Here is a 15,624-nt window from a genome sequence, read left to right on the forward strand (position 1 = left end):
AGAAGAAAGATGAAGACAGAAAGAAAGAAAGGGATGAGGAAGGAAGAAAGGAGCGAACAAAGTAAGGGAAATGAAATCAATAATGAATGGATAGATAGATACTAACCTTCCTACTTTCTCACTTACTTCCTTACTTCCTTTCCTACTCTATTTCTGTCTTCTTCTTTATTTTCTTTCTTACGTTCTTCCTTTCCTACTTCATTTCCTCCTCTCTTACTTTATGTCTGGGTTTTCTTTCTTGATCTCGAGGGATGATTATGAATGAGGGGCTCCTCTTAACGTGAAATTGATTAAATATCTAAAGAGCGAATACAAAATCAGACTTCTTGTGAACGGACTTCTTCCTGCACTAAATCCAGAATGAGCCCAGCTGTTGAACTGAGCCGGGTGTGTGACAGCTGCTGCTTCGTCTATTGGCTTCATCTTCCTGCTCAAACATTTCATTGTGTTCAGCCTGTAAAGAGTTTCTGTTTGACAAACTCTCAGTGTTGTTTCAGATTGTCCTGTCCTGTCTTTAACCTCTTCCCCCCTCACTGTGTAGAGGTGGATGAGGATTCTCGGCGGAGCGTGTCGGGGGGGGTGTTGATACTGAGGGACGTCGAGTTTGCCGACACCGCCGTGTATCAGTGTGAGGCCACCAACAAACACGGCTCCATCCTCCTCAACACCTACCTCTACGTCGTCGGTACGTTCACGCTCACGCTCCTCTCAGTGAAAGGTTTTTTACGTGTAAAACACTTTACTTACTTACTTACTTTCTTACTTACTTTCTTACTTACATACTTACTTAAATACTTGCTCGCTTACTTACTTACTTACATACTTACTTACTTACTTTAATACTTACTTACTTACATACTTACTTGCTTACTTTAATACTTACTTACTTACATACTTACTTGCTTGCTTGCTTACTTACTTACTTACTTACTTACTTACTTACATACTTACTTACTTACTTTAATACTTACTTACTTACATACTTACTTGCTTGCTTGCTTACTTACTTACTTACTTACTTACTTACTTACATACTTACTTACTTACTTACTTTAATACTTACTTACTTTCTTTCTTGCTTACTTACCTTCCTACCTACTTACTTACTTTCTTACATACATACTTACTTACTTACTTACTTTCTTACATACTTACTTACTTACTTACTTTCTTACTTTCTTACTTACTTACTTACTTACTTTCTTACATACTTACATACTTACTTACTTACTTTCTTACATACTTACTTACTTACTTGCTTACTTTAATCCTTACTTACTTACTTACTTACTTACTTACTTTCTTACATACATACTTACTTACTTACTTACTTACTTACTTTCTTACTTACTTACTTACTTACTTACTTACTTTCTTACATACTTACATACTTACTTACTTTCTTACTTTCTTACTTACTTACTTTCTTACATACTTACATACTTACTTACTTACTTTCTTACATACTTACTTACTTACTTTCTTACATACTTACTTACTTACTTACTTACTTACATACTTACATACTTACATACTTACTTACTTACTTACTTACTTTAATCCTTACTTACTTACTTACTTACTTACTTACTTACTTTCTTACATACTTACATACTTACTTACTTACTTTCTTACATACTTACTTACTTACTTACTTACTTACTTACTTACTTTAATACTTACTTACTTACTTACTTACTTACCTTCCTACTTACATACTTACTTACTTACTTACTTACTTACTTAAACACGGCTCCATCCTCCCCGACACCTACCCCGTCGTTGGTACGTTTGTGCTCACGTTCCTCTCAGCCTGTTGGAGGACATCCGTCCTCATAATGTGTCCTTTATGTGTCTCTCAGAGCTCCCTCCTCAGATCCTGTCCTCTGACGGGGTGGTGTACAGAGTCACTGAGGGCGGAGACATCATGCTGCACTGCGAATCCTTCGGCTCGCCTCGACCACACGTCACATGGTGAGACACATGCACACAATGATTAAACTCCAAAGTGGTTGTCTGAGAGCTTCTACTGTAAACCACCTGCAAACAACTAACAGCTAACAGCTAACAGCTGGCCATCTCTCCATCTCTCTAACAGTTTAGCCTGCTGTGGTGCAGCAGCCGTGATGGCTGAGGAAGATAGCAGAAGGCTAAGCTAAACTATTAGCAAAAATGTCTCTTTTATAACTACATAAGAAATATAGATATTCTAAATGTTGGTCTCTTTTACTTATTACGGTCATGAAGAGGCATCGGGATTAAACTGAGGCTGTTTCAGAACCAGTTAAAAGTTTAAGCACTTCAACTGCATCGCCCTGATAATACTCACGTACTTTTACTTCTGTAAGGTTTTGACTGCAGTACTTTTACTTGTAATTTAATTTAACTTAACGGTAATTGTTGCATCTTTAAAGACAAAAGACAGACTAACAGCATTCTAACCCTTTAAGATGAAAGATGAAATGTTTTTAAAAACCTCTAAACCTTTCTGAAGTGATCAGACTAAACAGATCAGCCTCAGGTATGTAATCATGGGAGCAGCGCCCTCGTGTGGCTGCATGAACACACTGCTGCAGGACGGGCTTCTGCTTCCACGCTGTGTTTTTATGAAGAGATTCTAAACTTCTGTAATTTAATTGACAACTTTCGGCTTGTTTGCAACTTCCTTTTGTAGTCGAACTCATATATGAAAGGACACGTAGGTCCTCTGCAACATTTCTGGATTTCAGGAGATTATTATTATTATATTTTTAGATGACACACATTTTACACATTTTGTTTTTTATGGAAAATTCTGATATTTCTTTCACTGAATCTCATCAATTGTGACTGATTTTAGGCACAAAAAATTAAAAACTACAGGAAATATATTTAGTTTAACAGACATTTTTGAATCTTAAAGGCTTTGAAACAACATGTAGACGATAACATAACAAGATAAAACATGATTTAAGTGTTGAATTAATAAATAAAATGTTAAGTGATAGTGTGAAAGATTTCTTTAAGATAAAAAGATTTGCATTATACATCATGCAAAGAATGCTTCTTCCAGGTGAGAGGTTGTTTTACGGGCCTTAAACATTTATACTCCTCTCAGAGTGACCTTGCTCCTCTCTCTCCTCTCTCTCCTCTCTCCTCTCTCTCCTCTCTCCTCTCTCCTCTCTCCTCTCTCCTCTCTCTCCTCTCTCCTCTCTCTCTCCTCTCTCCTCTCTCTCTCCTCTCTCTCCTCTCTCCTCTCTCTCCTCTCTCTCCTCTCTCTCCTCTCTCCTCTCTCTCTCCTCTCTCCTCTCTCTCCTCTCTCTTCTCTCTCTCCGGCACATCATTTATTGATGGTCCTCCGTCTATCATCCACTGATGAGCCAGGAAACACACTCCTATTGATCGCGTTCCTGGGTTTTACTGCTGGTGCTGCTGGTATTCGTGTCTAATGTTGGAATTAAAAAGCCTCTCTGATTAACGCCCGTGACGATCGATCTGTGTCCTCTCTGCAGGGAGGGTGAGGACCGGCCTCCTCTGCTGTCGGACCCTCGCGTCGCCCTGCTGACCAACGGGTCCATCGCGCTGTCTAGCGCCGACCACGAAGACAGCGGAGAGTACACCTGCTCCATCAAACACACCAACATCTCCGTCACCGCTCACCTGGAGGTCTACAGTGAGTCTGATACATACTGCATAACAGTCCCACAGATGTGCACACGACAACAGGAGCTCAGCATCATCATCGTGCCGGTGACCCGGTGCTGACTGCGGTGTTTTCTCTCCGTCAGATCGGACCGCGATGCTGACGGGTCCGCAGGACGTGCGTGTGCTCAGAGGGACCAGCGCTCTGCTGGACTGTCGCTTCTACAAAGACCGTCAGCTGCTCAAGTACCAGATCGTGTGGAGGAGAGACGGACACAAGCTGCAGGAGTCGTCCCCGGATGACAAGTAGGTCGCACACGGAGACGCATCAGGCTGTGATGCCCCAGTGATGAACAAAAAGGCTTGATTTTTGCTTTAAAAAACATCCTTTTTATATTCTAACAAGGTGTTAAAATGTGTGTGTGTGTGTGTGTGTGTGTGTGTGTGTGTGTGTGTGTGTGTGTGTGTGTGTGTGTGTGTGTGTGTGTGTGTGTGTGTGTGTGTGTGTGTGTGTGTGCGCGCGTGTGTGTGTGTAGGTACACGTTCTTTGAGAATGGCACCTTGAAAGTGTCGGACATCCAATCAGACGACAGCGCGTCTTATTCCTGTGAGGTCTTCACTGACCTGGACCACGTGAAGGCCAGCGGCTCCATCACTGTCGTAGGTATGTCACTCTCACTGTGTGTGTGTGTGTGTGCGTGTGTGTGTGTGTGTGTGCGTGTGCTTGTGTGGTTTCCACTCGCTAACAGTTTTGTGTCGGACCCTCAGCTCGACCGGACCCTCCCAAAGATCTGTCTCTGTCTGATATTGAAGACCGCAGCCTCACTCTGAGCTGGATCCCAGGACACTCACACAACAGCCCCACCACAGGTGAACACACACACACACACACACACACACACACAACAGCCCCACCACAAAGTACCCGTAGTCCAGGAAACAACGATGTTCAGATACATGAATGTGCAACACACAAGCAAACACTGATTGTATAAATTTATTTCATGTCTTGTCTTTATGTTTTTACACATTTGTTGCTGCTGAACTGACCGATGAGTCATGTTTTTACGATGACAATAAACATCCTTATCCTTATTAGTATGTATGAAATACAATTGTTCTGCTGCAAAGAAGTCCTTTCATTATTAGTAATAATTAGCATGTATAAACTCCATAATGATACACTAGTAGAAGTACACAAGTGTGCCGACCCTTAACAGGAAGTAGCGTTGACGTCCTGGTGTCCGTGTCCTCAGAGTTCATCGTGGAGGTCAGGGAGGAGCAGCACAGCGAGGAGGAGCGGTGGAGCTGGGGGAAGATGAAGAGCGTTCCCGGAGACTTCAACCACGTGGAGCTGAGCCTCGACCCGTACTGCACCTACCGCTTCAGGGTCATCGCCGCCAACGACATCGGCCTCAGCGACCCCAGCAAGCCCTCGGACCACTACAGCACGCCGCCGGCCGGTAAGCGGCGAGCGGGGGGGGGGGGGGGGGGGGGGGGGGGACGCCGTCCCCGTGACGTCTGTGAAGTTTGGATCAGTTTTTCATTTGAAGCGGTTTTGGTCAGAAGGTTTTATTCCCTCATGAATCTCTTTCTCTTGAGATCGTCGTTAAAGGAATAATCCAACATGTCGGGCGTTACGCTCTTTCGCTTTCTTGGCCTGATCCTCCCTCAGGCCTTAAACCCTCAACCCCAGAGACTGTTTCAGGCTGAACTCTGTGTTCTCTTTGTCTCCTCCCTCAGTTCCTGCGATGAGCCCCGGCGGCGTGCGCAGCGAGTCCACCGACCCAAAGACTCTGATCATCACGTGGGAGGTGAGAACTTCAGCCTGAACACATCGCGGTGTAAAGCGAGCTCCCGAGGTTTCATCTGAATCCGTCTCATCGTCTCATCCGTGTGTCTTTTTGCAGGAGATGGACAAGCGCTCCCATCACGGCCAGGGCTTCCTGTACAAGGTGTTTTGGCGGAAGGCCGAAGGGCCGGACGTCCGCTGGAACCACGGCGACGCTCAGGCTCCGCCCTTCCTGGTGAACGACACGGGGACCTACGAGCCGTTCGAAGTCAAAGTCCAGGCGGTGAACTCGCTCGGGGAGGGACCGCCGCCGGAGCCAAAGGTCGGACACTCGGGGGAGGAAGGTACGCCTGAACCCAGTGTGTGTGTGTGTGTGTGTGTGTGTGTGTGTGTGTGTGTGGTCAGAACTCAATCCCCTGGTTTATTGAGTCCTCACTAACCTCTCCATGCTTCCATAAGATGAACTCATCAACAACAGGAATCACACACAACTAACTACAACACTGCTGGCAGGATTCTTTACCCAGCAGTCATCGCCAATTTCAAAAATGTAGATCTACGACAATATAGAGAAAGAAAGTCCTTCAGACTAAACGTCTCACTGGAGGAACGTGTGTCTGTTGTAAACGATGAATAGAGGTTCTCTGTAATTACATCCCTCATGAAAGAGGTCAAGACCCTGTTTTATACAGAAAGAGTCTGAAATGATCTCCCAATAAAAGGTCTTCACATCACGTCCAGACTTGTTCTGCAAAAATGTCAAATCCAGTGAAAGAAGAGACAAAGAGACAAAGAGACAAAGAGTCGGGCGACTCGTCAACATGACGCCATCTTGTTTGTGGTAGGAAATAACAGACAGGCGTTCTGCTGAGCAGCTTGTTCGCTGCTCTCAGGTCGAGAGTCGAGAGCCTCGGTGGTGGAGCAGAACCTCAGCCTCAGTTTGGTGCGTTTATCACCGAGAGGTCCAGATGTTCACGTCACGCCGGTTATACGAGCCAGAGACGTGCTTCTGCTGGGAGGCCCCGTAAACATGACGAGATTTAAACACAAAACCAACAACAAATATAAGAAGCTGTGAAAAAACCTGTTGTTGTAAATTTAGACGAGGGCCGAGATCTTTAACTAGAAATATGAAACGACTTAAACCTAAAAACTACTGAACGTGAAAAACCTCAAAAGAACTCGAACAAGGAGCCAAAAACCTAGAAACGAAAAACCTAGAACTCAACGGGAATCGCTTCAGGTGTCGCCTGAGAGGGAGCACCAGGCCTGTCTGGTTGGGGGTACACGTGTCTTTGTTTACCGTGTTGTTGTTGTTGTTGTTGTTGTTGTTGTTGTTGTTGTTGTTGTTGTACTGCGATAGAGAATCAGCAGGAAGTCCGTCCAGCATGCAGCTCTCTTTAACAGTAGTTGTTGGGAGTGCACCACCTGCTGGTGGCCTTTGAGTTAACGCCTCTTTAACACATTTAACTCATTCACCGAACATTTCCTCCGCCGAGGATCATGAGATCGGGTCACGCGTGTGTGAGTGCGTGAGAGCGTGAGAGCGTGAGTGCGTGAGAGCGTGAGTGCGTGAGTGCGTGAGAGCGTGAGTGCGTGAGTGCGTGAGAGCGTGAGTGCGTGAGTGCGTGAGAGCGTGAGTGCGTGCACCCCCGTGTCTGTCCGCGGCGGACCTCTCGTCCTGCTGGATATGTTTGGTGTTCATTCAAACATTACAGGTGGTCTGTCTCACCTGGAGGAGATCTGGACTCTTCTGAGTTCACAGCTCTGCTTTAAAATCCTTCAGGTCCAACGCGTCGGATTCGTCCAGTGACGGTTCAGCATGATTTCATTTCAAAAGGATCTCACAGAAAACAACAAATGATCCTTAATTTAGAGAAAGATTTTATTTTGTTGAATACTCTATGTTTATTCTGACATTAATATCTCCCCTTCTCTCTCTCTCTCTCTCTCTCTCTCTCTCTCTCTCTCTCTTTCTCTCTCTCTCTCTCTCTCTGTCTCTCTCTCTCTCTCTCTCTCTCTCTCTCTCTGTCTCTGTCTCTCTCTCTCAGAGCCGGAGGAAGCTCCCACTGGCGTCTCCACAGTCGTGATGAACAGCACCATCAGAGTCCAGTGGAACGAAGCCCGGAACGTCCGCGGTCTGCTGCAGGGATACAAGGTACCAGTTATCACAGCAGCTGGTGCTCTACGTCGACTCACGGTGACGAAATGATGAACACCAAAATATGTTACTATTTATTTTAATTTGCACACATATAAGACTGCATGAAACATAAGAAATGTTAGTCAAGAGACTCCTCAACTTAAAAAACAAAGAAAAACAGACAAAACAGATATTTTAAAATATAGATAAATTATCTGTATTATCATTAACAATGTATATATATATATATATACATATATATATATATTTATATATTAAAATATATCGTGTAAAAAAGAACAGAATAAAATGAACAGAATTGATCATTTGGTGGCGAGCCAAAGAAGAACTGATCACTTTTTGGCCACTTTTCTAGAAAAGTCAAAGAAAGCGTAGAATCTTTTAGGACAAATGAGGAAGCTGCAGTTTTTAATGGAGCAAAGAGAAGAAGGATTATTCAGCTAAAACCTTCCGGGCAGCCTGATGCCTCCGTCGTTAGCTCCGTCGTTAGCTCCGTCGTTAGCTTATTTTTTCTGCCTCCGTGTCAGATCTACATCAGGAGGTTGGGTCCGCGCGGCGGTCGGGTCCGGAGGTCTCTCGGAAAACTGCACGGGGAGAAACAGAAAGAGGGCAAGCTGCTGGAGCGAGGGAAGGAGAGAGAGACGGAGAGGAAGCTGGAGGTGGTGGTGGTCAACGGCACGAAGACCTCCGAGGAGGTGACGGGGCTGCAGCTGTACACGCGGTACGAGCTGTCCGTCACCGTCTTCAACAGCAAAGGGGAGAGTCCGCACTCCCCAACGCACCACTTCAGCACCCCGGAGGGAGGTGAGTCTAGAGGAAGAGCCGCTTCAGGTGGTGACAACGAGAGATGTTCTGAATATATAACTGTGTGTGTGTGTGTGTGTGTGTGTGTGTGTGTGTGTGTCTTTAGCGCCTGGTCCTCCGGCATCGTTGAGGTTTGAGAGTCCCTCAGAGAAGTCCCTGATCCTCTACTGGACCCCTCCAGATGAAACCAATGGCATCCTGCTGGGATACAGGGTCCAGTTCCAACAGGGTGAGAGCTTTGATTCTGTTATTTTCAGCCCAGTCGCCAGGAAACACAACGTCATCTTGTGTTTCTGCAATAGGACACGTTGAGTGACAATGTTTTTTGCATTCAGTCAGAGCAAGTGACGGAGTTTATCGAGCGACCGTTACTGAAAGTTACTCGGTTTAAGAACGAGTATAACAAGCCAGAAAGTCCACAGAGCGTCGGCTGGAGGCCAGGAGAGCGCTGTCTGTGTCCCATATAAAACCAAACTAAATGTTGACTCTCAGCTTGTATCTTGTTAAGTAACGTAACAGGTTTCTACAGCAGCCCAGAGCGGACAAACCAAACACTGACTCCAGAGAGAGACTCTTGTTATGTTACCGTAGCTCACCGACACGGAAAGAGAGCGTTGAGCAAAGGGTGTTCCGCTGGTTGCAATCTGCAGCCTCACCACTAGATGTCACTATATCCTACACACTGCTCCTTTAAAATTGTGATCTGCTAATAATCCCCATTTTTACCTAATGTATTGGTAATCCAGCTCCGTCTTTTTTTTCCTGCAACAGTTATGAAATGCAGTTATCTTTTATTTGTATCCTGAAGCTTATTAACACCCTTCCATCTTCTATTTCGCTCCCCCCGCCTGAATCCGTGCTCCTTTCCTCCTCTGCTGATGAAACTCTCTGGTTTGTGTTTTTTACCTGCAGAGGTGGAGAGCAAAGACAGCCTGTGGAAGATGGAGACCATCATCGACCCCAGCGTGACTCACTTTGAGTTGGACTCTCTGGACCCCAGCAGCCATTACAACTTCCACGTGATCGCCTACACCGCCGCCGGATACGGACCCTCTATCCAGCGGAGCGGCGCCACCCTGCTGGAAGGAGGTGAAACTGCTCTCCTTCTCATCTATGTCAAACTGTATTCTGAACTTTTTTATTCAATCCCTTGTTCCTGTTTTTTTTTTGTGTCCTTGCAGTTCCTCCGTCCCACGTCAGCATAGTTTCCAGCAACACGTCGCTCAACCTGAGCTGGGTGCCCGGAGAGCGAGACAGGAACCACGGCTTCGTCATCCGCTACCTCAGGAAGAGTCGTAAGAGAAGGGTGGAGGGAGGAGAGGGAGCAGCGTTTACTGTTAGAGAGTGAGGAAACGTTCACTAATCTACGACGTTGCTGTGCATGTTTGTGTGTTTGTGCCACAGCCGGGTGCGAGTGGATGGACTCGGAGGTGGTGAACTCCACGCAGGGTTTCTATTCGCTGACGGGCCTCCAGCCCGGATCTCAGTACCACCTCATGATCAAACACGGGAACGACACTCAGTGGGAAAACATGACGCAGACCATCGGACCAGGTATTTGTGCGGAAGCGTGCACAATCGCACGATATTCTTGTGATTTAGTCGGAAGGTCGATTTAGACGATTAACAGCCAGTTGTTAATAAACATGCCTGAGGTTTATCAAACCGTAGTTCTTCTTCTCGCTTTACGTCACGCGGAGAAGTTTCAGTCGGCAGTCGGTTGCAATCTGCAGCCTCACCACTAGACGCCGCCAGATCCGACACACTGAACCTTTAACTTATTGATCTCTCTCTCTCTCTCTCTCTCTCTCTCTCTCTCTCTCTCTCTCTCTCTCAGTGCCGTCGGTGATGCCCGGTGGGTTCGCCGCCAAAGGCTGGTTGATAGGACTCATCAGCGCCATCCTGCTGCTGGTGCTGATCCTGCTCATCCTCTGCCTCATCAAGCGCAGCAAGGGCGGCAAATACGCAGGTGGGACGGACAACACACTCACACAAGCGGCTAATCACACACACACACACACACACACACACACACACACACACACACACACACACACACACACACACACACGGGCACCTTCAGACTTCCCTCTGTCGTCTGTTTGATGTTGAGGGTTTCTTATTTTCCCCACAGTGAAGGACAAAGAAGACAAGGAGGTGGACTCTGAAGCTCGGCCCATGAAAGACGAGACCTTTGGAGAGTACAGGTGGGTTCAGCCTCTCTCTCCGAGTCTTTCCCTGATGAGGATGCCAGAAACACGTCATCATTAACGCATCATCACATCATCACATCATCACATCATCGTGTAACATCAGTTGAGTCTATTGCACATTGTAAAGCTGACGCTTTAAAGAGTTGAACGCTTCAGCTGTTCTGTCTTCAGGCCGCTGATTTGATTGGATGCATTGAAACGCGTTCGTGATGAACGTAGACGGAGAACTATAACGGTGTTCCGGTGAATGTGTGCACAGATAGGGGGCGCTGTCATGAAGCCTCAACTACAAATGTATGAAAAACTAAAATGTCTGTTCTTTGGCTTCAGATGTTTTTATGAAAAGAGAACACGGGGCATGTGATTTAAAGAGCAGATGTTATGCTGTAGCATACGGGCTATTAACGCTATTGTAGGTAAAAAAAAAAGAGGAATATGGCGAATATTCCAAGAAAGAAATCTTCATTGTATCAGTTAAAGTAATAATATATGGAGATATTCTTTGAGATTAAAGTAGGAAAATGTACGAGGAAAGACTTGAATATTCTCTGAGATCATAAAGTCCGAAATTGTGCCAAACCGTTGTAACGGCAGTCATTCATTTAGTTTCTTTCTCGTAAATTAATTACTTTAATCTCAGAGAATATTCAAAAAAATATTCGCGTAAATTTAGCGTTTTAATCTCGGAAATTCTGAATGTTTTTTTTCGTTAATGTACTACTTTAATCTATAAAATTCTTAACTTTTCTCTCTGAATATTACCCAATGATGGTTAATTTAAGTTGCACTTTAAATACAGCGTAGAAGCATTAAGTAGTAAATGAAGTACCTCAAACCTGTATATAAATACATTAAATGTACTTTACAGAGCGGAGAGGGAAGTGCTCACTGCTTTTAACAGGAAATGGACTCTGATGCACGTCCTCACTAACACATGTTCCTCCTCATCTCACCGCTTCAAATATTAATAACCTTATTGTGGAATGAAATGTGATGCACTAATGCTGCTCGCTTCATTTGGTCTTTGGCTCTAACTCTCCCGGCTCTCTTTCCTCTTTTACTCTCACATTCTGGTCTGTCTGCAGATCTCTGGAGAGGTGAGGAAGTTAACCGCCTCGTTCACTCTAACACGCATGTTTCACTTTCTGTGGAAGCCCATTCCCGCACCCAAAAAAAACAAAAAAACATCATGATCTTTTTTTTTTTTCTTTTACTTTTTTCCGGTTAAATAAAATAAAATAATAAAAAAAAAAACATCATGATCTTTTTTTTTTTTTTTACTTTTTTTCGGTTAAATAAAATAAAATAAATTTAAAAAAAAACGTCATGATCTTTTTTTTTTTTTTTTTGCTTGCGGGCATGGGCTTCCATACTTCTCTGTGCCTCTTTGTTGTGTGTTGTGATGGTCTCATTAGATTAGAAAACTAGACCTAAAACTCATAAGAGAAACACTATGTGTGTGTGTAGTCTGTGGGGACTTGAGGGTTTACGGTGCTTCTCTGTTTCCTTCAGCGATGCGGACGAGAAGCGCTCGAACAGCCAGCCGTCTCTGAACGGGGAGAGCAAGATGGGCAGCGACGACTCTCTGGCCGAGTACGGGGACAGCGTGGACATCCAGTTCAACGAGGACGGCTCCTTCATCGGCCAGTACAGCGGCCAGGGGCCCGCCCCCCACGGCCACGAGAGCTCCGGCCCCGCCTCCCCCGTCAACGCGGCCCCGCCTCCCCCCACCGCTCCGTCCATGATGACCATCCTCAACCGGCCCAGCTAGACACACACACACACACACACTACACAAGAAATAACACACACACACACTTGCTGCCTGCAACCAAACACAAAGGGACAGACCACTCCTGACTCCACACACACACACACACACACACACACTGTCTCAATACATTCCACAGTTGTTTACAGGATGTCTCGCCTTTTCTACTCCAAGTTTACACACACACACACACACACACACACACACACACACACACACACACACCTACAAGCAAACACATCAGATCAGAAAGAACAGACGAAGGTGGAGGACCGGATCCAGTTGCACCAGCTGTTCATGAGTTCAAACCAGTTAAACATGAGAGTTTGTTTGAGTTAATTCAAACTAGTTCCAGCGTATTATGATTCAACATGAGTCACAATGAATCAATTGACAATGAATCAACCCGCTACCAACTGGAACGCAGTGTGGAACCACGGAGCGACGCAGAACATCACTTGTGTGTGTTTTTTAAATGCTTGCGCCTCCACGTGAGCGGTACGAGTCCTCAGCTTCCTCCACACTCGGCTCAGTTAAGCTCGGGTTTAAGGCCTCGTGTGTGTCGCAACGCTCTGGATTGTTGTACCTTAGCCGGCATGCGGCGGTCAGAGCTTTCCAGACATGACTGTCGAGAATAGTTAAAACACTATTTACATGTCTGGGGATTAATACAAAGAAGGTCAATTAGTTATTAAATGCTTTAGAAACACGAGGTCTTATGTTGCAGCCAAATCAAACAGTTTACAGGATATTCAACCTGTTTCTTTATAAGACATGTCATACGTGTTTATTTACAGGGTTTGTATGAAGGTAATAAAGTAGTCCATGAATGTTAGACATGAGTTTACGGATCATTGAAATCCCTCCTCGTCACTGCGGAGGCTGGTTTGTGGCGTTTGGTTGATTCTTCACGCTTCGTTTAGTTTGTTCGCTCTCTGGTGGTTCAGACAGGAACCCAACAAACAGAGCATCAGTCAGTCAGGCGGACCAGACTAACAGGTCGCCTGCTGGCTTTGTCGGCTGAGACGTCTCGTACGTTTGACAGAACCCGCGTTAGTTGTTCCGAAACAAACAGCTGGTGCAACACGAGTCCAGTGAGAGGAAGACGATGTGCTGATGTGATGAAGAGAGAGACATTAAACAAAAAGAGGGAAATTTCATCTCGTCTGACCAAATATGTCTCCGGTTCATCTTGTACAAACATGTTTTCATTTTCATCAACACATTTAGAGTTTTTATATATACAGTATATATAAACCAGTCAGTAATATGTTTCACCTTTTTGTGCTTCGTCATCAAACGACCCCACCACGTGTCTTTGTTGACGCCGTTGTTAACATGTGTTGTGCTGCATGTGTCTGGGGGACGATCTCGCTATTTGTCGATTGTGTGCGCGGCTGCCAGACCTAAGATGCATGCCCCCCCCCCAGGCACTGAGAGACCCTTCAGCTGGCTTTAAGAGTTGAAAGACTGTTACTGTGTGTGTGTGTGTGTGTGTGTGTGATTGTTCACGCTCTCCATCTCTGCTCTGTAACCTGCAGCGATGGGAGATCTGTTGCCTTAAGAGAGCCTCCTCTCCTCCCTCTTCCTGTCCACCCGTCTGTCAATCATCCATTTTACGCTCTCACACACACACACACACACACACACACACACACACACACACACACACACACACACACACTTCCATCAACCTTCAGCAAAGTTTAAAATATGCAGGTACCAGGATGCTACGGTGGCCCGGAGAGCTCATAGCGCTGCAAACAGATTCACGTCATGATGATTAGCGAACAAGTTCCTGTTTTTTGTTTTAACATCCTGATTGCACAATTCATAGCAAATATGTGTGATAATATGTGAATCCTGCTGTACGGATGTTGACATAAACTTGTTTATTAACTTCAAACACAAACCATGGCAACAATTTTATATTTAGTCTTTTTTTTATTTCTTGTTTGATAACATTTGTTTAACCAGGCGGGTCATTAAGAACACATTGTTAATGAGCTTATCTGGACGTGTTCATCACTATCCTGCACATCATTTGCATTGAGCTTTCCGGGCCACCGTAGAATTGTGATTACAGACAGAAAGACACACACACACACACACACATTTATACACTGATGCATGCATACTGTGGAGGACTATGGGAACCACATGGAGGGCCGGTCCTTTGTAGCAAAAACCGTATGGAAGAGGAGGACATGAGGAGGAAGAGGAGGAGGAGGAGGAGTTGACAGAAATAGAGAACCTGTCGTATCGTTCTCTGAATGTAAATAACCTTGAGATTGTCATTTTTTATTTCCAATGCTTCTTTTATAAGAAGATCAAATTGTCATTTTCTTTTTGTATTATGTGTTGCTCTGTTTGTTTTTTGCTGCAGCCTTTGTATCCCCCCCCCCCCCACACACACACACACACATTTATAGAAGACTAGAATCATAGCGAGACCCCCCCCCCCCCCCTCATCGAGTTCCTTTATAGCGCTTAGCGATGCAGATAACATGGATTGCCCGATAGAGATCTTAATACTTTAGCTTTTATTGCTCCATGTGACTGAACGCTGTGACTGATCGTCGCGCCGTGTTCTGGACCTGAGAGTTTGTTTCCTCCTGTTTGTGGAGCAGAAGGAGGGACGGGAGTCACTCACACCGGAACACAGAGCGGTAGCTTTTTATATTATTACCGTCCACAAATCCCCTTTAAAATAACCCAACAACATGTTAGTCCGCCTCTACATACTTCCTGACTTCCTGTCTGTGGCTCTCGGCTCCTTTCGGTTCCTACTGGACAAACACTCGACTAACTAATAATTATCTGTGTCGCATTCTTGATTAAATACAACAAATATACAGTGTCATCAGTGACTCACTGTAGTTTTTCACAGAACAATAGAGACTTTGTTTGGGACTATTTTCAGCGGCGGATGAATCCACATTTGGTGCTCTAGTGAGTGTTTGTATGAGGGAGTTGAGTCAGAATGAACTACAGTGTGATGATGATGATGATGATGGTGATGAAGGACCAATAGTGAGAATCTTTGATGTGTTTTAATGGAGCTGTTCGATTCATTTCACACACGGAGAAAAAACCTCAACAGTCGTAAGAAAACGTGTTTTAATGCAGCAAAACTCGCGATATAATTTATATTTTGTCTGTCTGTCTGTAACTGTCGCAGCCTTCTTTTATACGTATAAACACGATGGGGGAAAATAAAACAACATAAAAAAGTAGTAAAAAAAAAGAAAAAAAAAAA

At 44.9% G+C, this 15,624-nt stretch overlaps 1 protein-coding gene across 1 annotated transcript in view; it reads left to right on the plus strand.

The window, feature by feature from the left end:
• The window catches only part of LOC306713019 (neural cell adhesion molecule L1.1-like), a gene marked incomplete at its 5' end in the record, with an annotated part of 26,488 nt that extends 10,864 nt beyond the window's left edge, over positions 1–15,624 (plus strand). Inside the window, 18 exons of the mRNA XM_079182535.1 lie at positions 542–685; positions 1,863–1,974; positions 3,492–3,652; positions 3,768–3,927; positions 4,158–4,285; positions 4,390–4,491; positions 4,878–5,084; positions 5,365–5,435; positions 5,532–5,757; positions 7,465–7,571; positions 8,105–8,381; positions 8,488–8,610; positions 9,294–9,470; positions 9,563–9,676; positions 9,786–9,935; positions 10,219–10,350; positions 10,516–10,588; positions 12,107–15,624. Of these exons, the coding sequence (XP_079038661.1) occupies positions 542–685; positions 1,863–1,974; positions 3,492–3,652; positions 3,768–3,927; positions 4,158–4,285; positions 4,390–4,491; positions 4,878–5,084; positions 5,365–5,435; positions 5,532–5,757; positions 7,465–7,571; positions 8,105–8,381; positions 8,488–8,610; positions 9,294–9,470; positions 9,563–9,676; positions 9,786–9,935; positions 10,219–10,350; positions 10,516–10,588; positions 12,107–12,365 (2,723 nt within the window). The 3' untranslated portion in view covers positions 12,366–15,624. The remainder of the gene's footprint in view (positions 1–541; positions 686–1,862; positions 1,975–3,491; positions 3,653–3,767; positions 3,928–4,157; positions 4,286–4,389; positions 4,492–4,877; positions 5,085–5,364; positions 5,436–5,531; positions 5,758–7,464; positions 7,572–8,104; positions 8,382–8,487; positions 8,611–9,293; positions 9,471–9,562; positions 9,677–9,785; positions 9,936–10,218; positions 10,351–10,515; positions 10,589–12,106) is intronic.

This window comes from Pholis gunnellus, assembly GCF_910591455.1.
Source record: "Pholis gunnellus genome assembly, chromosome: 2".
Taxonomy (NCBI): domain Eukaryota; kingdom Metazoa; phylum Chordata; class Actinopteri; order Perciformes; family Pholidae; genus Pholis; species Pholis gunnellus.